The sequence below is a fragment of the Theobroma cacao genome, chromosome 2 (genome assembly GCF_000208745.1).
Source record: "Theobroma cacao cultivar B97-61/B2 chromosome 2, Criollo_cocoa_genome_V2, whole genome shotgun sequence".
NCBI classification, from domain to species: domain Eukaryota; kingdom Viridiplantae; phylum Streptophyta; class Magnoliopsida; order Malvales; family Malvaceae; genus Theobroma; species Theobroma cacao.
In genome coordinates this window covers 5,239,300-5,262,419 of record NC_030851.1, presented here as the reverse complement: position 1 = coordinate 5,262,419, position 23,120 = coordinate 5,239,300, and the positions used below count along the sequence as shown (strand labels likewise).

Sequence of the window (23,120 nt, the reverse complement as noted above, 5' to 3'; positions counted from 1 at the left end):
TCCTAAATAATCCAAGTACAAAGATTCTGGACCTAAGACTGAGAAATTGCAAACCAAAAAGCATAAAATCTCAAAACTTAAATGGAGCACAGTAGTAAACCGAAAAGATATATTAGGTTAAGAATATCTAGCCTTAACCATAAAAATTTGACACTACTTGCGAAATAGTAGTGGCTATACGGCGCGGAAAGTGATGCTCTTTGGATACGCTTAATAGTGGAGAAATATGGTAATGGTCAATCTAATTGGCTTCCATCCACTTCTCGGCTTTCTAGAATGTCATAGACTTGGCAAAACATTGTGAACATATCCTCCATCTGTGAACATATCGTCCATCGAGGGGGTTTAGGAACGTATGAAATTTCATGCATACCATTGGCTTATTGGTAATGGTGCCTCTGTCTCTTTTTAGCTTGATAAATAGGTTCCGGAAAATGAAGCACCTTACTTAAAGTATCCTAGACTCTTCTCTATTGTAATAGACAAGGAGGCACGAGTGCATGATATTTGGCACAATGACAATTGGACTATCTCTTTTCATTGTAACTTTTACTCATGGGAGGCCGAATCCTAGAATGAGCTCCTTTCATTGTTAGGTCACATTGTTCGTGCTCTGAGCCAAATGGATAAACTTATATGGAAGTATGACACTAAAGGTAACTTCTCGGTCAAAACTTTTTGCCCTTTTCTTGATGTTGATCCTAATAGCCAAACTTCATGGCTCTACTCTATTTGGAAATTATCTGTCCCCCCTACGGTTCAAAGCTTCCTATGGCTCGCTTCTCTCGCCTCAATCTTCTCCACAGCCTTCCTTCACTTGAAGGTGGTGGACTTCAGCTCAGAGCAACTACGCTGCACTTGGTGTGCTTATGAGTTGGAGACATGGTCACACATCTTTCTCACATGCCATTTTAGTTGGACAATATAGGGCCTTGTTCTTCAATGATGGGGGATGTTATGGTCTTCCCCTTGTACTATATCATCCTTTTTGTAGTGTTGGGTAGGTTGTGCTTTGGCAAAAGACACTCACAAACAGTGGATGATAGTTTGTGGTGCCACGTTTTGCTCTCTTTGGTTGGCTCGTAACGAGTCGATTTTTAATAGCAAAGTATGCGATAGGTCCAAAATATTCTTTCTTATTAAAATACGATCTATGCTCTGGGTGCGCGCATATGAAGGCATTGATGAGATTGATGATATTCGGTTGGTTCTGAACCCTAAAACACATCTATTAGACGATCCTCTCTTCATTCACAACTCAGGGTCTCTTGGATACCCCCATCTGATGATGAGTTTAAATTAAATGTAGTTGGCTCAGTAAGGGGTAAATTGGGCCCAACAGGATGTGGTGGAGTCTTATGCAACTCTGATGTTTTATGTGGAGGGTGTTTTCTTTGGCTTACTTGGCATCTAAGACCCCAATTTTGTAGAACTTATGGCAATTCTTCATGCAATGTCTTTTCTCCCGTTCCTCCTTTGCAAGTTCTAAGTTGATTATTGAATCTGATTCCAAGAAAGCTCTATCGTGGGTGACCAACACTAATATGAGACCTTGGGACAAGTAGTATTTATTTAATGAAATTGATGAACTTATTCTTTCACGAGGCATGATATCTTTTACCCATACACTACGAGAAGATAATTGTTTTGCAGATTTTCTAGCAAAGTTTGGAGTTGATAGAAACACGATATTCTCAGCATAGTGGTAATTTTTTATGCTTTTATTGGGTTGAGTTGTTGCCTTTAGTCTTATGTTAATATTTTGATTTACTTATGACTTTTGCATTGTTTTACGGTACTAAGCACCAATAGGAGAATCTTTTGTTTAATGGTACTGAGTACCACTAGGATCTGTAACTATACATGGATTTTGATTTACTAAGTACCACTAGAATCTTTTGTATATCCTTACCTTGATCCCTATACATGGATTGATCTGTATACTGTAGTTTCTGTAATTTTAATACAAATTTTATTTGACTAAGGAAAAAAAATTGAGAAATTGCTATGAATACATTCTGATACACCAATGGATTTAGTTGTGAGCATATAGCTATAATTCACCAGGGAAAAAATATATGGAAGAGGAAGAAGTAGGAGCCTCTTGGTTTAAATGGCAGTATTATTTTTACTGGATTTTTTTTTTGGAGGAATATTTTTCTTCATTAAGAGTCAAATAGTTACTGGCAAAGAGATTCGCAAAATGGAAACGAATACTACTACTTTCTATTCCTCTTTTTCATTTTAGTATATATATTAATATATTGATTCGAAGCTTAAGGCCAAGTTCGTAGAAAAATGAACAGTCCAATATCATATATATAGTCCTTTTAAAATGACATATAATCTATTGATATATGATCCTCTTCAATAGAGGAGTTAGTTAATCTACACTATTTGTTAAAAAAAAAAAGAGCTATTATTGCAAAGGTCTCTTCCCAATTCACAGTCACCAACATGCATGCAATTCTAGGAGCAGCAAATGACATTAAAAGTATGCAAAGGATGTTTCTTCTGGCTATTGGTTCAATGGCGATGCAAGCTGAGCTCTTCTATCAGAGCATTCAAATCGGAGTAAGATGAACCTCCTTTTGCAATCGCTCCTTTTGCTGCTTCTGCCAGCGCCTTGGCTCTGTTTCTCATTTCCTCTGCTCTGTCACCCTTCATGATCTCCTTCACCGCCTTTTCTATTGCTTCTCTTTTCACAAAATCTCCCACCGTTCTCGCCCATTGTTGAGCCCCAACGCCAACTCCAATCTTTAGGACTTGAGTCACCAACTTTTCATTGTAAAACTGCTCCGCGAACACTGGCCATGTGACCATAGACACACCGGCAGACACACCTTCTAAGGTGGAGTTCCATCCGCAATGAGTCACAAATCCTCCGACTGCTTCATGATCAAGAATCAAAACTTGCGGCGCCCAGCCTCTTATTATAAGTCCCTTCCCTTCCATTCTCTTCTCGAATCCTTCAGGCAACCAATCCTCCTCTTCTTCATTGTTCTTTTGTTTCCTCACAACCCAAATGAATTGCTGCTCCGACGCTTCCAGTGCCATGGCAATCTCCTTCAATTGAGCAGAGGTGAAGTTGGCCATACTCCCAAAACATATGTAAACAACTGAATTGGGTTCTTTTGAGTCTAGCCACTTCAAACACTCGTGTTCATCGATTGCTGATTTCTTTCCTCGATCGGCTTTATCTTCAGTGGCCCTATTGCACAGCGAAACAGGGCCGATATGCCATGCCTTTCTTCCCAAAATATTCCTGTAGCAATCAGCATACGTGTCTTCGAGCTCATAAAAACTGTTGACAACCACGCCATAGCTTCTTAGCTCTGATTCTTTGGATGCTTTCACCATCTTGGTAAAGTCAGTTTCAGCATCTTGTTTCATGTAATCCGGCAGCTGCTTTTTTGTCAACTTGATATCTCCCGGAAGGTTAGGCACCACAAAAGGTTCGGAATCGGACTGAACTTTCTTGTGTGGCTCGTAGTGCCTCATGGACTCCGATGCACACAATGAAAAGAAACTAGTTCCATGAAACACCAACCTCGGAATCCCAAACTTGTTTGCTGCATCCGTGGCCCAAGGAAAAAACATATCAGCAACCAAGCAATCTGGTTTACATTCTTGTAGCAGCTGTTCAAGAGGTTCTTGGAGCATGAATGTGGCCTTGAAGAATTTTCCGAGCATGTCACCGCTTTCGTCTTGGGAAGTAGGGATCAAGTCTGCGTTTTCACAGCCTTCAGGCAACCCAGCCTCAACAGCAGGAAACTTTAGAATCTTGATACCGATATCGATACCAGATTCCTTGCTTCTTTCGATTGTCTTGGTGAAGAAAGAAGCATTGAGCGGAGTGGTGACTATAGTCGTCTTCACTCCTCGAGTTGCAAACACCTTGGCCATGTCCACTGTTGGTATCATGTGGCCATGAGCCATTAATGGAAAGAAGAACATATGAACCTGAGGAATTTCACTTCCCATACTTCTTTTTTGAAGGAGACTTTAGACTAAAGTGTATAGCTGCAATAAATCAAAACTCGCAGAAAGTGACGCTGATAAGTGAATAAGTGATGAAACAGAAAGGAAGAAGAAAAGCTCGGGCTGGATATTTTTCTTCGGCTGTTTGAAATTGGTGTTGATTCCACTGAAACATACGTGATCAGTTATATACTCTATAGGACCGAGAAAAGAATACACTACTTGAAAAATCAGGATTATTCTAAGTTATACTACACACGTCCTTGCATTCGTCACCTCATCAGGAAAACCCGTAATTAATATGCAAGGACAATTGGATTACGTGAATAATTAAAAACATTCGGAATATTTCGGATTTTAGAAATAGTAATAGTTTGTCGAGAAAAAGCAGAATAGTTAGCTACAGACAGGCTGTCCACGATGACTGTGAGTCCAGTGCCAATAAAGGGTTTGGGGAAGAGCAAAAGGTCAAATTGAACACGACGACGCATACATAATCTCATACGTCATAGATAATAGGACCACTGCTGGTCAAACAAAAGGATGAGAATGCTTAGTAGAACACGAGGAGCCTCGAAAAGGGAAGAATGTGTGCGGCCTGTGTTTTATTTTGCTTTGCGTGGAAGCCAAACAAAAGCATCTAATCAGTCTCCCTCTCTCTCTTAAAAAAATTAAGACCAGGGTATATTTGAAGAATAAACTTGTTATCATGTTAACTCCAATATAGAGCATTTTCTTTTTTTTTTGTTTTTTTGCATAGATTTGCAGTTGCCATGGTTTATTTAATTGCTTTGCTTGGTTTATAATATCCATCTTAATTTATAAATGCATATCAATAATTGTTACTCAAGGAGCTTCTATATGATTCCACAATAACATGATTAGCATTTGACGTAAACAAAAACCAAGATTCTGGACCAAATTAACACAGAGAAAATCCGACAAATACTTAGTAAAGAATTTCAATTTTGGCTTGCACCCTATAGTAAAATCCCACAGCTTCTCGAACTTATTTCTAACACTTGAGAAGAAAATTAGGAAGAAGACGACGGGCAGGTACATAATATTAATAATGCCACGATGTGACACCCATGTGCTCAAAGTTTCAGGTTTGCAAAGTTTGACATTAATTCCAAGCTTGTTCCCTTCAGTGTGCACCGAACAAGGACGTTCTGGAAGCAGGGACCAATGCCTGATCAAATATAGGTGATGGGCTTTTAAATGCCTAGGATTAGGCACAGCACCCTCACTCTTTCCAAGATAAAACCCTAACATGCTAACTAAAATCAACTTCTAGAAACGTTCGTAAATGCCACTAAATTGTTTTGCTTGCAATGTTATGTCTATTGATATAATTCTCCCGTTTGGTAGATTTCTTACTCCCACTTATTCTAAAGTCAATAGCATTTCTGAATTTCATCTTTTAGGTCCTTCAAAGAAACAAACTAAAATATTGCATTTTCATTGATGTTTTATAGAAAAAGCAATTACAAGAGGGAAAAACTTCACTCTCACAACAAATAATATTCAAGTATAAAATATAAAATGAGATTAAGAGATAGCACATTTTATACAAAAACAAAAAAAGTGATGAAATTAAGCATATTGGAATTGATTTACATAATGAAAAATAATTTTATTTCATTTTATAAAATTTTTTTATATTATTTAAGTGAAAATATTCTCTTAAACTTAATGATCCTTGTGTAGTGTAACCAGAATACCACCACATTCATCCAAAGCACATACAAATTCTAAAACTAATTTCTACCTTGTTTCAATAGAGATTTGTGAAAGATTAATATTATAGTTGCCCATTTCTAGCCTGCCATTAAGTAAAGTGTGTCATAACGTGATGAGTCTAGAAATTCAACTGTTCGATTTAAGAGCATTTACCATCAATCTTTTTTATTTAAATGCGATTGATCACTTAGACGAATTTATTTTTTTATAAGGTCTTAAGTTTGACTTAGACTCATTAAAAATAATTAGTTTTAGTCTACGAAGTAAATTAAGTTCGAAAATCCTTTACGTGTGATGAAGGTATTAGTACCTCTACAATGCTCATTTAATTGGTACCTTATCAATTATGTGTCTTGTTAAGCCTTATTAAATAAAATCTAGTTCAATATTTTAATTCTATTTCCTTTTTCTATTTCTAATTTATTAATTTTTTGAAATAAATAAAAATTCTTGATATTGAAAAATTTTCAAAATCTCCCAAAAACTCATAGTAAAATTTTGGAAAATTCTCTCACTTAGAAATTCCCAAGAAGCCACTTTTGGTTTTCTTAAGATTTCGTCATTGGAGAATTTATTTATTTAATTATATAATTTTATCTTTATTTTATTTCTTTTCTTAATTTTATTTTATTAGTTTCTTGAAATAAATAAAAATTCTTAATATTAAAAATTTTTCAAAATCTCTCAAACGCTTATGGTAAAATTTTAAAAAATTCTCTCACCTAGAAATTCCCAAGAAGCCACTTTTGATTTTCTTGAGGTTTCGTTATTGGAGAATTTACATAAATTATGTATTAGCTCCTAATTTTGAAAGACCAAAAAAAATAAATAAAATAAAATAAAACAAATTATAAAGAAAAATAATTCAAAATATTTAAAAACAAATCAAATAATTGAAAGAAAAAAATAAAAGAACTCACCTAACTGGGTTGAAAAACCCAAAAAGAAAACTAAGTTATTTGATCAAAGTTACCCAAATAAATTGAAGTGGGCCAAAATAACAAGAGTAGGCTAATGAGATTCAACCCATGAAACTTCCTTCTTTTAGTTTAAACAAAACTACGTCGTTTTGCTTATAGTATAAAAACTCCCTTTTCCCTCTTTTCCTTTATTTCCTACCTTTTCTTTTTTCTCTAATTGAGAGTTTTTCCCTTTAAAGAAAAGAAAGCACTCCCTTTTCCAAAGTTTGGTCACCGACCACCGTATCCACCAACATCCACCGTTGTTAGCAACCATACACCAATGATGAAATGTTACCAAATTTTTTTAGAAAAATCCTCTCAATGCTTTCATTCCTTTAATCGAAAAAATCTCTTTAGAAACTAAGCCAATTTTCCTAGATCTAGAAAAATAAAAAATTTCAAAACTCAAGAAACTCTCCCAAAAAACTCTCTTTTTCCTTCCTTTTTCCTCTTAATCTAAGGCTTGGCAATATTTATAGTCAATGTGTTGCACTTCCATTTGAATTGGTTTCTCAATTTCAATTAAATCTTAATCTCTATTTTTTAAACTTAATCTAGAAGTAAGATAGTGTAAACATATCTTATCTTTCATATTTATGTCTTCTCTTTTTTAAATTTTCTTGATTTTCATATTTTTTATTTATTTTTCAAAATTTGTCACACCTGAACAAATTAAGGTGTTTACAGCTGTCCCTCTTTGCACATTTATTGGCAACTAGAAATTGTGCAAAAACGTAGACACCATTCTAGCCAAAATAATTTTTTAATGAAAAGGCTTCTCATCTGGAATAAGACTATGTAACTTTCGAAATAGTATAGACTCCTCACCTAGAATGACATTATTATAAAAGGAAAAAGCTCCTCATCTGGAATTAGGTTACTTAACTTAAAACTTCTAATCTTGAATGAGGTTTCGTAACTTAAAACTATTTATCTTGAATGAGGCTACGTAACTCCTTATCTCGAATGAGGTTTCGTAACTTAAAACTCCTCATCTTGAATGAGACTACGTAACTTTTTATCTCGAATGAGGTTTCGTAACTTAAAATTCCTTATTTTGAATTAGGGTACATAACTCCTCATCTCAAATGAGGTTTCGTAACTTAAAACTCCTCATCCTGAACGAGGCTACGTAACTCCTCATCTCGAATGAGGCCACGTAACTTAAAACTCTTCATCTTGAATGAAGTTTTACAATTTTTTAAAAGGAATAAGCTCTTTATCTTGAATAAGATTTATAACCTTAAATCATATTGAATGAGTCTACGTAACTTTAAAAGGAATAACCATATGATGCAAAATGTTGTCATGGTATGCAAATGCTTAAGTACTATGATAATGTCATGCATCCATATTTATGGCCTTTCAAAGGTCCTCAAATTCCATCATTGATCCCTTTTCTTGTCTTTTTTAATCAAGTCATAGTTTGATCTTGAAATCTTTGCATTTCGCTAAACTTTCCCTTTCTTTTTTGACTGTTTTCACTTTTCATCATCAAGAGATTAAGTCTATTTGTTCCTTATTCATTCATCACCTATTGCTTTTTTGTCACTGATTTCAATGTAAGAACTTAGTCCTTTGTTCATTATCATTTTAATTTAATGACCAATGCAATGCATTTTCAAATATCCTTAATTCATGGAAAATTGGAAAATTGATGGGAAATTAGGGTAATTGGAGACAATATATTTTATATTGCGGTTCCAAAATAGACTACAATTAAAAAAAAGAATAGGGATAGCAAATCTGTATCCGACTAATAAACATTCAAACAATTCTAATTAATCTAAGATTCTTTCTGAAAAGAAACTCATTTATTGTTATCCTTGATATTTTAAGTGCATTTGATGAAACCTTGCCTCTATCTTGCCAACTACTTTTGCGAACTTTGATACTTGCCCCTCATTTCATGTGTCTCTTAGATTTATAGCTAGACTGTCTTTTTAGGTTTTCAACATAGATATTTCTTTCCTATGTCCAAGCCGCCCATTATGGGTTTTCAACTTGAACCTCATTTTTTCTTTTTCTCTTTTTTTTTTATTTTTCTGACTGATCATTCCATCATGCACATGAAGGATTCAAAATTTTCCTGGAATGAATCTGAAATGAAGGTTTTTCAATTTAAGCATCCATACTTTATCCAAATGGACTTTTTAGCTACGTAACCTAGTCTAAGGCTAAAGGTTTCGAAAGAAAAGGTAAATAGACCCAAAATATGTGTTTAAGGGTAATCAAACCAAGGATTATTTCTTTTCATGTGAGGAATTCTCTTAAGACCTTATACTTTATATGTTTCTTAGGTCTCTTTTGTCTCTTTTTTTTTCCTTTATCATCATTTTTCATTTTGCTTTTTCTTTGAATGACGTTGAGACCACAAAGGCATTTTTTTTTACCTTGAATAAATCCTTCTTTGCATTTGCCCCCAAGTGTGAAGAGTGATCCTTGATTAAGGTTCAATTAAAAAAGAATTCAATAAGCTTAAAAGGGATAACAAATGGATAATTTCCTATTTGCGAAGGGAATATGAAAAACGACCATTTGTCATTTCAAGTATGGTTACTTTCATTAAAGAGCAATCTTTGAAGATTTTCTTTCAATTTACGCATCTCAACTGTATGATGCTACCATTAGTTTTTCCTTAACATTTCAAGCTTGATTCACCTCAATTTCTGCTTGAACAACTACCATGACATCCGTGCTAAGTCTTGGTATATCTTGACATGGTCATGCGAACACATGCACTTATCTTTGAAGAAATTAATTCATGTCTTTTCTTGGCGATAATGACATGCCAATCAGTTATTTCAATGGCTTCTTTATTAAGTGTGATATGTCATTCTTCTTGCTTGACTATTCTTAGCAAGTCGACAGACAAAGTGTAATCATTTGCATTCTTTTCATTATCAAGTTCATCAATGTTTATGTTTCTTTCAAAATTGAATCCCAAATTATTATCATTGTTTTTACATTCATTATTCAAATGCTTGAAAATGGGTAAATTGAAAAAATGTGGGAATGTATCATGAAATGGGAGTGAAATGAAAAAAGAGACATGAAAATGCACTACATGAATCATTTTATCAGAACGATAAAATGAATAAAATACACCCTTCATACATTAAAACCTTTCTAGTGCTCTTGAGGAGGAGCATAGGACCACTTGGGTCATTACATAAAACAAAAAAAGCCCATCATACTTAAAACTCTTGAATGCTCTAAAAATTGTGATTCATTACGTCACTACCTAAAAGGTTTATAGATGCGTGGTAACTCTATCGCCTCTCAATTTCTTAACTCCAAAATGTTGCCAACTCATTTTCGTTTTTTTCTTCATTAATCATTTGCATAAAGCATCTCATCACCCAATGCATAAATTGATGCCCTTAAGGATTTTTGTTGATGTTTGGTTCAACTTTATTAGAGAAATTTAATAGTCCAGCCTTAATCAAACCTTGCACTTTACGTTTTAGTGCCATGTAATTTTCGGTTAAATGTCCTTGAATCTTATAGTGGTAGTCACAATGAGCATTGACATTGTCCCATTTTAAGTAAGGAGGCTTTAATGGATCCAAGTGGACTAGTGCCAAAAGGTGGCTTTCGATAAGCTGGGAGAGTAAATTAGTATAAGATATAGGAATGGGTCAAATTGGATTTTCTCTTGATTATTCTTGAATTCCCCATTATTGTTTCTAATGTTGTTTAGTCCAGTGCTGAATTGGGATGGTAGTGAAGGTGTAGGTGTTGGTTGTGGTACCCATTGATAAGGATGAAGGTTTTAAGAGATATTATTTAAAGTAGGGTAATAAGGTTGGTAGGTGGGATAGGGTTGATAAGGAATGTACCCTCTCACTTGATGCCCTTCATATATGATTACTGTTGCTTCATCGTCCTTCTTCTTTGGCATGTTTCCTTTCTTAGGATCTTCAATCTTGGCATTCTTGATTGCACTTTCAATTATCTCCCCTAACAAGACCATATCCGTAAAGTTTTTGGTGGAATTGCTGATCAACCTTTCATAGTATAAGGCTTTCAAAATGTTAACAAACATGACTGTTATTTCTTTCTCAGTTAGTGGTGGGTGGAATTGTGAAACGATCTGGAGCCATGTTTTGGAAGGTCAAACAATCTGGAGCCATGTCCGAGCATAATCTTTGAAGCCTTTAGTAGTTTTCTTTTCCATGCTGTAGAAGGTTAAATGATTTGGAGCCCTGTTTGCCACATGTTTATATTGAGCTACGAATGCTCGTGCTAAGTCCTTCCATGAATGTACATGGCTTCTATCCAACTTGTTATACCATCTAATGGCTGATCTTGTAAGGTTGTCTTGGAAACAGTGGATTAACAATTTATCGTCGTGAGTGTAAATAGCCATTTTACGATAATACATGGTTATGTGTGCCATTGGACACTTAGTCATGTCATACTTTTTGAAGTTTGAAATTTTAAACTTGGGAGGAATCATTAGTCTAGGTACAAGACTCAATTCTAATGCATCAATAGAACCTAAAGCATCTGTCCTTTGCACAGCACACAATCGTTTTTCTAAAATGTCAAACTTTTTCTGTGCTCCTAGATTATCCACAGCTTGGAACGCACCTCTATTCAATTTTTCTTGTTCTTTGGGATCATCTAAATCGAGAACTATAATAAGGTTAATAGGGTTTACTCCAATGGTGGTTCCCTGCATCAATAACTATTCTTCATAAAGATGTCCTCCCATAAGTGGTTTGGGGTACTAATGTTGCTTTTGAGATACTAGGGGTTGGTACATGGAGTCATTGTTGCTTGAAATCTATTGACTAGTTTGGTTGGCTGATTCTTCAATCACTGTTTTCCCTTTGTTAATATTCATAATTAGCTTTATCATTTTAGATAACTGCTCTTGTATCTCCTCTTGAGCTTTCTCCACTTGATCTATTCACACAACTTATTCATTTTCCATGATCTTGGATTGTAATCGAGTATTGTATAGGTGACAAGCAAACGGTTTTGGAGGTCGAGCTATCTTGAAGACTTTTTTACCATAAATATGAATTACGATGATTCCCATGTAATTGAGCAAATGTATGTTCATATGAAAAAATCTTAGTTATGTAAACGCATGTTTTAAATATATTTGGATATTTTGCCATACAATGATAAATAACGAAGGGAGATTTTTTTTCATCATATGTTACATGGCAACTATCCCTATGTGATGGATGCATGATGCAATTGCATGATAGTAAAAAATTAAAAATTAAACAAGTTGATGTAAAACAACATATGACAGATGTGCATGACGCAAAGGCATGATTACAAAAGTTAAGCAAGTTAACAACATATAATACCAAAATTATGTGTACCTATTTTTGGGTTTTTTTATGTGACATGGTATGAGGGCTCCACTTAGGGTTGGCTCTTAAGATTTTCTATATGTGGGCTGTGATTTGACATAAAGCTAAAGGTTCCCAAATTGTTCCTCATTTTGTCCATTCTGAACTAATAAAGCACCCCAATCTTCATCCATTATAGGCTACCAACGAAAAGGGTTCAATATGAGTGGAAGTATTTCACTGGCTCATCGGAGGTTATCACCTCACGAGAGCAAAGATACTCTACTTTCTGTTAAAAGGAACAAAGCTTAGGTAAAAGGCTTATGCATGCATAATGAGTATGTGAACAAGCATATTATACATATAAAGAAAAGACAAACACAACTAAGGAACATAAACTTAAAAAGTGAACAATTGTTAACTACAAGGCGTTTAAGACAACACATAACTAACTATTGGCTCGACTTTCTAATGTCCACAGTGGAGTCACCAAGCTGTCATAACATGGTGAGTCTAGAAACTCAATTGCTCGACTTAAGAAGAGTCGTTATCAATCTTTTTTGTTTAGGTGCGATTGACCACCTAGGGAAATTTATTTTTTTATGAGGTCTTAGGCTTGACTTCGACTCATTAAAAATAATAGGTTCTAGCCTATGAAGTAAATTAGGTTCGGAAGTCCTTGACGTGTGAGGAAAGTATTAGCCCCCCCACAACGCCCATTTAATTGGTACCCTATCAATTATGTGTCTTGTTAAGCCTTATTAAATAAAATCTAGTGTAATATTTTAATTCTATTTTCTTTTTCTATTTCTAATTTATTAGTTTTTTTAAATAAATAATAATTCTTGATATTGAAAATTTTCTAAAATCTCTCAAACGATTATGGTAAAATTTTGGAAAATTCTCTTACTTAGAAATTCCCAAGAAGCTACTTTTGGTTTTCTTGAGATTTCATCGTTAGAGAATTTATTTATTTAATTTTTGTAATTTTATCTTTCATTTTATTTCTTTTCTTAATTTTATTTTATTAGTTTCTCAAAATAAATAAAAATTCTTGATATTGAAAATTTCTCAAAATCTCCAAATACTTATGGTAAAATTTGGGAAAATTCTCTCACCGATAAATTTCCAAAAAGCCACTTTTGGTTTTCTTGAGGTTTTGTCATTAAAGAATTTACATAAATTATGTATTAGCTCCTAATTTTGAAAAACTAAAAATAAATAAATAAAAATAAAACAAATCATAAGGGAAAATAATTCAAAGTATTTAAAAACAAATCAAATAAATGAAAAAAAAATAAAAGAACTCACATAATTGGATTGACAAACCCAAAAAGAAAACTAAGCTATTGGGTCAAAATTACCCAAATAAATTGAAATGGGCTTAAATAACAATAGTGGGCTGATGAGATTCAACCTACAAAACTTTCTCCTTTTAGTTTAAACAAAACTATGTCGTTTTGCTTAGAGTATAAAATCTCTTTTTTACCTCTTTTCCTTTATTTCCTACTTCTTCGTTCTTTAATCGAGAGTTTTTCCCTCTAAAGAAAAGAAAACTCTCCTTTTCTAAATTCTAATCACCGTCCACCGTTGTCAGTCGCCATACACCGGTGATGGAATGTTACCAATTTTTTTTAGAAAAATCCTCTCAACGCTCTCATTCCTTTAATCAAAATAGTTTCTTTAGAAACTACGTCAACTTTTTTAAATCTAAAAAAATCAAAAATTCCAAAACTCAAGAAACTCTTTAGAAAAACTCTCTTTTTCCTTTCTTTTCCCTTTTAATATGAGGCTTGGCACTTCTAGTTGAATTGGTTTCTCAATTTTGATTCAATCTTAATCTCTTTTTTTAGACTTAATCTAGAAGTAGGATTAGTGTAAACATATCTTATCTTTCATATTTACCTCTTCTCTTTTTTATATTTTCTTGATTTTCATATGTTTTATTTATTTTTCAAAATTTACTACACCCGCACAAATTGAGGTGTCTACAAATTGCATATTAATTAAGGTATAATACTTTAAGAAAATCTTTAAATTATTTAAATAAATTTTTATATTTTTATTACGTTAAATCAATATCTTATATTTTTATTTGAAGTCAAATAAACCGTTATCATTAATGATTGATTAATATTGTTAGTTAAAATGTCAATTTTTATTTTATATCATGTGATACTAATTGATATGTTATAGTGGATTATGTCGTGGCATACTAATGTGATATGATAATATGATCATGTAGTATTTTTTATTATTCGTATCAATACCATATCAATGCCACATAAATATAAAATATTAAATGACATTTTGAGTAATATTAATTAGTCAATAATTAGTTATAAGAATTTATTTGATTTAAAATAAAAATATAAAATTAAATTGATTATAATAGAAAATTAAATATTAATTTAAGTTTTTTTCAATAATTTAGAAACTTTTAAGTTAAGATTTACTAGGCATGGATTTGGAGCAAATTCCAATTACAATCCCATTACTCTTCCGGTTGTAACCTAGTGGAACAATAAACATCATGGGTCGGTTTTTGGGCGAGCCTTAAACTCCTTGAGCAAAGCTACAGCGTCCTTGTACGATGACCCACCTTCAACAGCTCTGTTAGCCATTTCTCCGATCTGTCTTGCTTTAGTTCTCATCTCCACAGCCTCTTCCCCGCCACCCATCAGCCTCTTCACCGCCGCCTCCACCTTCTCTCTCCCCACTGCTGCCCGCGGCTCCATGTTCCATGAAAGCCAATCTACGCTTCCCACTTTGACTCCAATCTTCAGGACATCAGTTATCAGTTTCTCATTATAAAATTGCTCTGCTGATATCGGCCATGTGATCATTGGTACACCACAACTCACACCTTCCAAAGTAGAATTCCATCCGCAATGTGTCATGAAACCTCCCACCGAGGCATGTTCTAGTATCAACAACTGCGGTGCCCATCCCCGGATTATTAGTCCGTTTTTGGATTCTTTCATCCTTTCTTCAAACCCACTTGGAAACCAGTTTTTTTCATTTTCTTCCTCTTTCCCCTCGGCTTTGAAGACTTTTCCAATTACCCAGATAAAGGGTTGGTTGGAAGCCTGGAGACCATGTGCGATCTCCAGGAGCTGTCCTGGAGCTAAACGAGCTAAGCTTCCAAAGCTAATGTAAAGAACTGAATGGGGTTCTTTAGAATCAAGCCAGCTGAGAACGCCTTGCGCATCAATTGAGGCCTCTTTACCTCTCTCAACTTTGTCAGCAATGTTTCTGTTGTATAAAGATACTGGCCCTACAAGCCACGCCCTATTCCCCAATTCTTTCTTGAAATATTCTGCATAAGCTGGCTCCAATTCATAGAAACTATTAACCACAACCCCAAGACTTTTATCCTCAGGTTTTCGCATATGCTGCTGTCTCAATCGAAGCACTGGAAGCTGAGACCGAGTCAGTTCAATCCGATCAGGAAGACCCGGTATAACAAAGGGCTCATAATCCGAACCCACCATCTCATGAGGTTTAAACTTGGTTATATTTTCTCGGGCACAATTGGAGAAGCAACCGTTTCCATTGAAAACAATTCTCGGGATATCGACTTCAAGATTGTCAATAACATCTGCGGCCCAACGATGGAACATATCGTGAACAATGCAATCTGGTCTGCGTTGAAGTAGCAAGCTCTTTAGAGGTTCTTGGAGCAAGGACGTGTCTGTCTGAGGAGGAGCAGACATGTCGGTGTCAGCTATGTCAACGTTGACTGATAACTGGAGGGTTTGGATGAAGATTTGATGACCCGATTGCTGGTCACGGAGAATGGTTGTTTGAAAGGAGAGAGCATGTTTAGGGGTGGAGATGATGGTGGATTTGGCACCATGGGCTGCAAACATCCTGGCTATGTCTATCATGGGGATTTGATGGCCTCCTCCTACATAGGGGAAGAAGAACATTTCTACTCGAGGGGATTTTGAGTCCATGGGTTCAAAGAGAATGAAATAGGCAGTTCCCTACTTCCCTTAGTCGGTTAGTCCCTGAAGAACACAGTTGGATTCAAGAACAGAGAATAGGGAACTAGTCTTATGCAGTTAACAGGTCCGAAGGCCAGAGCCTTTTGGGATTTTGATGTCAGCACATTCGACTAGATATCACTACTTTACTTGTTTCATTACCGTGGGATAGCAAATAACTTCTTTTGGGCGGTTCCTTTGGGATGATAACGAAATGGCTTACGTACAGAGGGATGTCATCTTGCAAGATATTCTCCTTTCAATTCGTGCTCTTTTTATCAGGCTTGAAGTTCAAGCCCATTGTTGTTATCTTTCGGAAAGAAATTGCTATAAAGTGAATTTAAGCCTTGCACTCCATGGGAGATGGCAGCTTTCCAACTTCAACGATGGAAGGCAAGATCAAGGAAGTTTGAATATAAAAAATGTTGACAAGAGTGTACGTTATCCTCCGGCTAAAAAATGTGGATTATCCCATTGCAAAATCGTGTGACAGTACCTCAATCTTTTCTTTTGTTCATCAGTTTTTAGCATGTATAGGGTTTATACACTTGCATATTCAAGAGTTATAAGTTGCTCCCGGAACTTACATTGATTCAGGACACTAGATTAGGAGCCAAACACGTGTACTTTTCCAGCTCCCCTAAAAGCCTTCACAGAAATAGATCTATTATTTTACGGAATAGAGAAATTAAAACATTCACAAACGATAAACTTTGCATCAGAAGGATATTTTAAGCAGTAGAGTTGCTGCATGAGATACTTCAACAGATCAAATTGATGCAAATTTACTTATATATATACCTTTTAACAGCTAAAAATGAAAGCAAACAAAAATATTTAGATACAAAACTTTTGATATATGGTTACTGCAAAGGCACTTCTAATCCTAGCTAATGTTGCCCTATTTAACAGGCCTATGTATGAAATTTAAACTAAAAATTAGATGTTGAACCTTATCATCAGGAAGGCTCACTAAACAAGATTAAGTTCTCACTTTTCCGTGGAAGTTGTACATGGCCAATAACTGGAAAAAAGAATAATCGGTATGTTGATAAAAGAATTGTGCCATCAATTTGGCAGTGAGATTATTATCTTCAGCAGATCTAGGAATCATGATGACCTTTCACTAGCTCGTTTTATCTGCAGGGCAGCTCTAACAACATTGCCCCTTGTAATGATTCCAACCTTTGAGATATAAACAAAAACCAGTCAGTGATCATCCATAGCTAACATGTACCCAAGAAGCAGATTTTAGTAGAAAACGTGATATAAAAATTCTTACCAGCTTGCCATCACCATCTACAACTGGTAGTCGGCGATACTTGGTTTCAAGCAACAGCCTAATATAAAAACATTGGAGTAAGAACATCTAGACAACCAAACAAATGCATTCGAAACGCTGATAAAACAATACCTAGCAGCATCTTCCAGGTTTGTTGACTCACGAACAACAAGCGGTGAAGGTGTCATCAAGTCCCCAACAACTCTTCCATTATTTTTACTGATCAATTTCTGTATTTCATTGAATGTCTGCCATAATTACCCAGAATTAGAAAAGCAACAGTTGTGCCACACAATTCATGATTACAAACATTTTGCCTGAAAACAGGCATTAGACATACAAAATAAGAGAAAAAGAAAGAAAAGAACAAAAGGCAGGACAATCTATAATACAATCATGCATAGAGGCACCTGGCAGCACCATATGCAGTTAAGTCAATAAATATTACCAGGGTCACAGCAGCAACAATGGAATTTCTAAAGCATGAAGGAATTTAGCAGCCAGTATCTATTAGCACTCAAATAATGCTACGAGACATTCAAACAAATTTCAACCAAAACTTAAGAAATAAAGAATCAGAAGGCAGAATGCTTACGTACTTTCCAAGTACTATCAACATTAGGAAACATAGTTGTGTCATTTTGACTGCAACCTGATAATCATAAAGAAAAAATTAGTAGCTGTTTCAGAACAAACAAGAGAACCAAATTTAAAACGAAGGTAGCAAAACTCCATTGCTAGTTAATCAACATGAGCAGAAAAGGAAGCAAATACTAGACAAAAACCATTAGCTAATAATAAAAGTAAATAAAAATCATTGATATATTATCCATCTTGCATGGGGACACTAGATGGTATAAACTAAAAGAGGGAACCTAATTGATGGCAAAAAAATCCTTGTAAATAGGTGTAGCATTCACCTCTCTTCCCATTTCTAAGTTGCATGCATTTCTCAAAACTTTATAAATATGCAGGATAGAAACGCCACCCCCACAGTCCCACTAAGTCTTGTACATAACTTTTAATTTGTACCTAAGCATCAAAAGAAACTAATCTTATTTACCTAGTCAAGGAAGGAAAGTTTATAGATTTAATGGAGTTAGTGAATAATGATGACTTTACACTCTGTGTACGTATCAGAATATCAAATCACTTATGTTCAATATATTTTCAGTGAAATTATTTTAAAACGGCAAAATTAAGTTTATCAAGATAGATTTTAGAATTTGATATCAGTTAATTTCTTTCTCAACTATTTCAGATCAATTTGATAATCCACTAGCAAAGGAAAGGAGAAATGGCCAATTCAGGAATGAATAAACTCTTCTGACATTAATTAAATGTTAGGATGAAAACAATTTTGTCACCTTCAATATTTAAATTTGATCCCTTTTCGTCCTTTAACTAAACTCAAACAAACAGCAAGGAGAAACACCAAATTGAGCCAGGAAGTTCTAATTCAGTTTCATAATCACAGTATAACTACCTGATATAGAGTCAAGGGCTAACAAATCATAATCAGAAACAACGCCAACCTGCGATCCAAAACAACCAGTCAGTATTAACTTGAGGAAAAAGGTGGTAGCCCAAATTCCCACTATCCTTTTCGCCAAGAACCAAATAGCTATGCAAATAGACTATGACATCAACAACTGAGCATTTCCCCACTCCAGTCAAAAATACTAATTTTGTGCATAGCTATAAGATATCAATAACACAGCCACATATCACCATATCAGAATGTCACAATTCTCTCTCTGTCAAAGCAATGTCTCCAATAAACATAAAACTTCTCAGATAAAGAAAACAAACAGGATCCTAGTCCATTATGTGAGGTAAGCATGGGATCTGACAACATTTTCATAACGAGTTTAAAAACTCATGACCATTACTAAAAGAATACATAACCCATGATCTGAATGATGAAAAACTAGTAGCTATAAAGTTACCAATTTCCAGTCATCATCAATCACAGGGAAACCAGTAACTCTTTTCTCCACAAGTGCCTCCAATGCTGCAATTACAGAATTCAGAACAAGATTAAAAGGGGAAAAAAACATAACATAGATATGGTGAATTAGTAGGGTTCCCAAGTGTCACTAATACCTTCATCAACAGTTGTTGTAGTTTTGACAACGTGTAAATCCTCTTTCCTGGACATAAAATCACCCACTGTATAATTTCCGTTTCTTGACTACAAAAAAACAACCACCAAACCAAAATCATGAAAACCCATGTAAAAAACAATTTACTTTTAACAAAATAAAGCCAAATAAACCACCAAAAAAGAACAAGAAAAGAAAAAGGAGAGGTTTACGGGAACAGAGTTGGCGATGAGTCCAGCAGCACGGCGAAAAGAGCGTCTATTGGGGAGAGACAAAGAGGGTACTACGTTATGTGAATGATGGTACAAGGAGACAATGCAGGGTTGCTTAGAATGAAGAAAGGAGTTGAAAGAAGGGAATAGCTTCAGGGTTTGATAATTGGCAAAGGAAATGGAGCCCATGTCTGTAAAAACTCTTTGTTTTTTTTTTTTTTCCAGTGAAAAAACAAGGGAAAGATCGTAGTAATATGTTTATGCTATCACACCTGCAGGTTTGTTGAATAGAGAAAAATAAACACAAAAGGCTGCTTTGGGTGTCGTATAAATATGTGAAAACTGAGAGGTGGGGATTGAATGGGGAAGATTCGTGGGGAGATGGTGATCAGTTGTTACTTGTTCCGCTGAAACAGGAAAGGAAAGTGTGTTTTCTTTCTTAAGAGGGAGAGAGAGAGAGAGAGAGAAGGTAAATGGTCGGTCCATTGTCGTACTTTCGCTTTTCTTCAAATCCCCACGCGCCACTGATGCTTTGTCTGGACTCTGGACTCCGGATGTTCACAGGTTTTAAGCTTCAAAAAAAATGTGACACATTACACCTCTTATAATTATTCAAAGCTGTACAAGGAATGATTATTCAACGCAAAAGAAGGTGAAAGTGAAAGAAAACTAAATGAAAACAAACGAACTAAATGAAAACTTATCAGAGATCCTTTTCAAAATACTAAAAATTTCATTCTCATGCATTATTTTGATAAAAATGTATTATTTTTATTTTTTTAATATATATATATATATTTATATTATATATGATATATTTAAAAATATATTATCAATTATCAATATTTTTATCAATTCATTTACAAATTTTAAATATAAAAAATCAAATACCAAATTAATTGAATTCAATCCATTTAGACGGATTTATTGGATTAAAACTTATATAAACAAACACAATTGAGAAGGTTCATGTTAAAAGCATCACGTTATCATATTTAACTATGAATATAAAGTAAATCAACTTTATAAAGGCAAAAAAAGCAAGAATCAAGAGATGATCAGATGCGGTAGGACTTCACGTAGTTCTGCTTCATCGGAATTGAAGGAATAGATAAATTTACAATCACAATATCGCCTTATTCCCGTTTCGGGTTTTCTTGAATGTCATCATATGTTATATATATTGAATGATGACTTGAGACGTTATCAGCCTCATTCCGCCTCGCCTCCTCCCTTAGCCCACCGTCTCCTCCCTAATGGCAAGTGAAGCGAGTGGGGCGGCACAGCAAACCCAAAGAAGGGGTTATGTTATAGATAGATGTGACGGATTGGGAACATCTGGGCTTGCTGTCACGTGGTCAGCATTGTCTCCCGTCCAAATTGTCCGAATTTTCAAAGCTTTTTGGGCCGATTGGGAGTTTTCGACGTCTTAAAGTTGAAACCCAGTGCTGTGTCCAATACAAATTCTCCACACCACCACTACCTTTCAATGGAAAGCGTTTGTCAACTTCCACTATAAATATATAATTACGCACAACCACTTATTTTCCTCCAACCCAAAAAAAAAATTGAAGTCAAAATAACAACAACCCAACAAAATATAAAGATTAAATGCCTTACCATTAATGAGAAATTGTTCTCATTTTATTGTTTCCAATTGACAAATTGTATTTAAATGCCATGCTATCTAATTTAAGCGGTTAAAATGAAAACGATACTTTTGGTTCTAAGCCTTTAGCTTGCAAAACACCCGAAAGCAACAATATTTACGAAAAATATTGCCATTGACCAACAATTAATAAACCTGACAGCTATTGCTTACTTATCATATATTGTTGTATATGTACAAAAAATCTTCTCTTTATCCAATAAAAATTCAAATTCTCCTAGAGAAAAAGTACATTGTATTTAATGGCAATTTCCATGTCAATCTGTTATATTGTCCTTTTAAGCATTTCTACTATACGAATTCCTTAACTATTTGACATTAATTAGTGGAAAATAACATGGTAATAACGGGTTTTTTTGTGTGAGTAAATAACTTATTACTACATTTTACCTAGGTCTTTCTAAACTTATATTCCACAATGATTAACATTTTCGACGATATAATTGAAAAAATGTGAATTTTGCCTAGTTTCTCAAACCAATTTGCAATGGTAATAATAGAATCATTCCTCTAAAAACAAAAACGATTCCCAACTCCATTTTCACCTTGTGTAAATTAATAAAGATATCTTATCATAGAAATAAATTATATTAATATCCAAAATTTAATATGGGAGAACTTAACAATTTCAAATTTGAATATAAAGTATTGGAATCTTATGTTATTGGATCAGATATCGATGAATATCCGTATAAAGTAAATCCATTGACATCCATATTTGGGAGGATATACTCTTTTAATTTTTGTATCTAATTTAATTTTCATTTATTTGTAAATTGCATTTTTTAAAAATGATGTGGATAAGAACATGGTGATAATGGATTTTTTGTGAGTAGATAACTTATTACTTAATTTTTCCTAACCCTTTTTCTTTTTTTTTTTAATATATGAGAATAAAACTCATAATAAAATCACTATATCGTTTTAATCACCTAAAATGTCAACAAATAAAAAAGAATAGATATTAGATAAAAGAGAATCAAAACACATGTAATCCCAAATGTAAATTCTCATGATGTGTGGTGATTCAGGTGACAGTTGATTGGCTTCATGATAAACATGAAAAATTGAACAGTCTTAAGACAACTTAAGTGTCTCCTTTATAGGTCTAATGAGATGAGCATTCGGGTTTAAAGCAATAAAATCCTAATTAGTTTACTTTTGAATAGCTAACAACGAATTTGACTCTACCTATATTTTCCTGCAATCTCTGTCCCAACATAAACACAAGCCTCAATAAAGCATTCAAAGTTCTACTGTGAAGAATACAATATACTTATTTTATAGATAAATCTCAATAACTAATCACCAAGTGAATCTCGAATTACACCTCCAACTGTTGCCAAGCCTCGTTGCCCTCTCACACTACTATCAACATTAAGCTTAACAAAGGAACTTTTAGGCTTTTCCCGAGCAACAAAAAATTCTTGTTTTCTTGCAAGCTGCTCTCTCTTAAAGTTGTCCCAAGCTTACTTAGACTTGGTCCATATGCACTGCAAGCCTTTCTAAACTTTTATTCCATAATTAAGAACATTTTTATGATATAATTTGAAATTTGTGAACTTTGACTAATTTATCAATGTAATAATAAAATCATTCGTCCAAAAAAAACTCCCAACTCAATTTTCACCTTGTGTAAATTGGTAAAGATATTCTATTATGGAAATAAATTATATTAATATTCACAGTTTTATATGAAAAAACATACTAATTTCAAAATACAATGAGTATTAAAAATCTTAATTGAGCTTATCTCAAATTTGAATATAAGATTCTCGAACTCTATGTTATTGAATCGAGTTCATATGTACACTTATATAAAACCAACTTGTCAATGACAGAACGAATGTGGTGTTAGAGTT

The 23,120-nt window shown here is 34.2% G+C and overlaps 3 protein-coding genes across 3 annotated transcripts; all 3 read right to left on the bottom strand.

Moving 5' to 3' along the window:
* LOC18607969 (scopoletin glucosyltransferase) lies at nucleotides 2,291-4,202 on the bottom strand. Its single transcript, XM_007042419.2, has one exon. It carries the CDS (start codon nucleotides 3,982-3,984, stop codon nucleotides 2,527-2,529), a length of 1,458 nt encoding a protein of 485 aa, XP_007042481.2. The 5' UTR covers nucleotides 3,985-4,202; the 3' UTR covers nucleotides 2,291-2,526.
* LOC18607968 (abscisate beta-glucosyltransferase) lies at nucleotides 14,432-16,636 on the bottom strand. Its single transcript, XM_018116325.1, has one exon. The coding sequence runs from the start codon at nucleotides 15,958-15,960 to the stop codon at nucleotides 14,533-14,535; it is 1,428 nt and encodes a 475-aa protein (XP_017971814.1). The 5' UTR covers nucleotides 15,961-16,636; the 3' UTR covers nucleotides 14,432-14,532.
* On the bottom strand, nucleotides 16,748-20,099 carry LOC18607967 (CBS domain-containing protein CBSX2, chloroplastic). The gene is made up of 8 exons (XM_007042417.2): nucleotides 19,590-20,099; nucleotides 19,379-19,466; nucleotides 19,222-19,286; nucleotides 18,759-18,807; nucleotides 17,872-17,924; nucleotides 17,405-17,520; nucleotides 17,273-17,330; nucleotides 16,748-17,175 (listed from the first exon to the last, which is right to left on the bottom strand). Exons 1-8 carry the CDS (start codon nucleotides 19,776-19,778, stop codon nucleotides 17,101-17,103), a joined length of 693 nt encoding a protein of 230 aa, XP_007042479.2. The 5' UTR covers nucleotides 19,779-20,099; the 3' UTR covers nucleotides 16,748-17,100.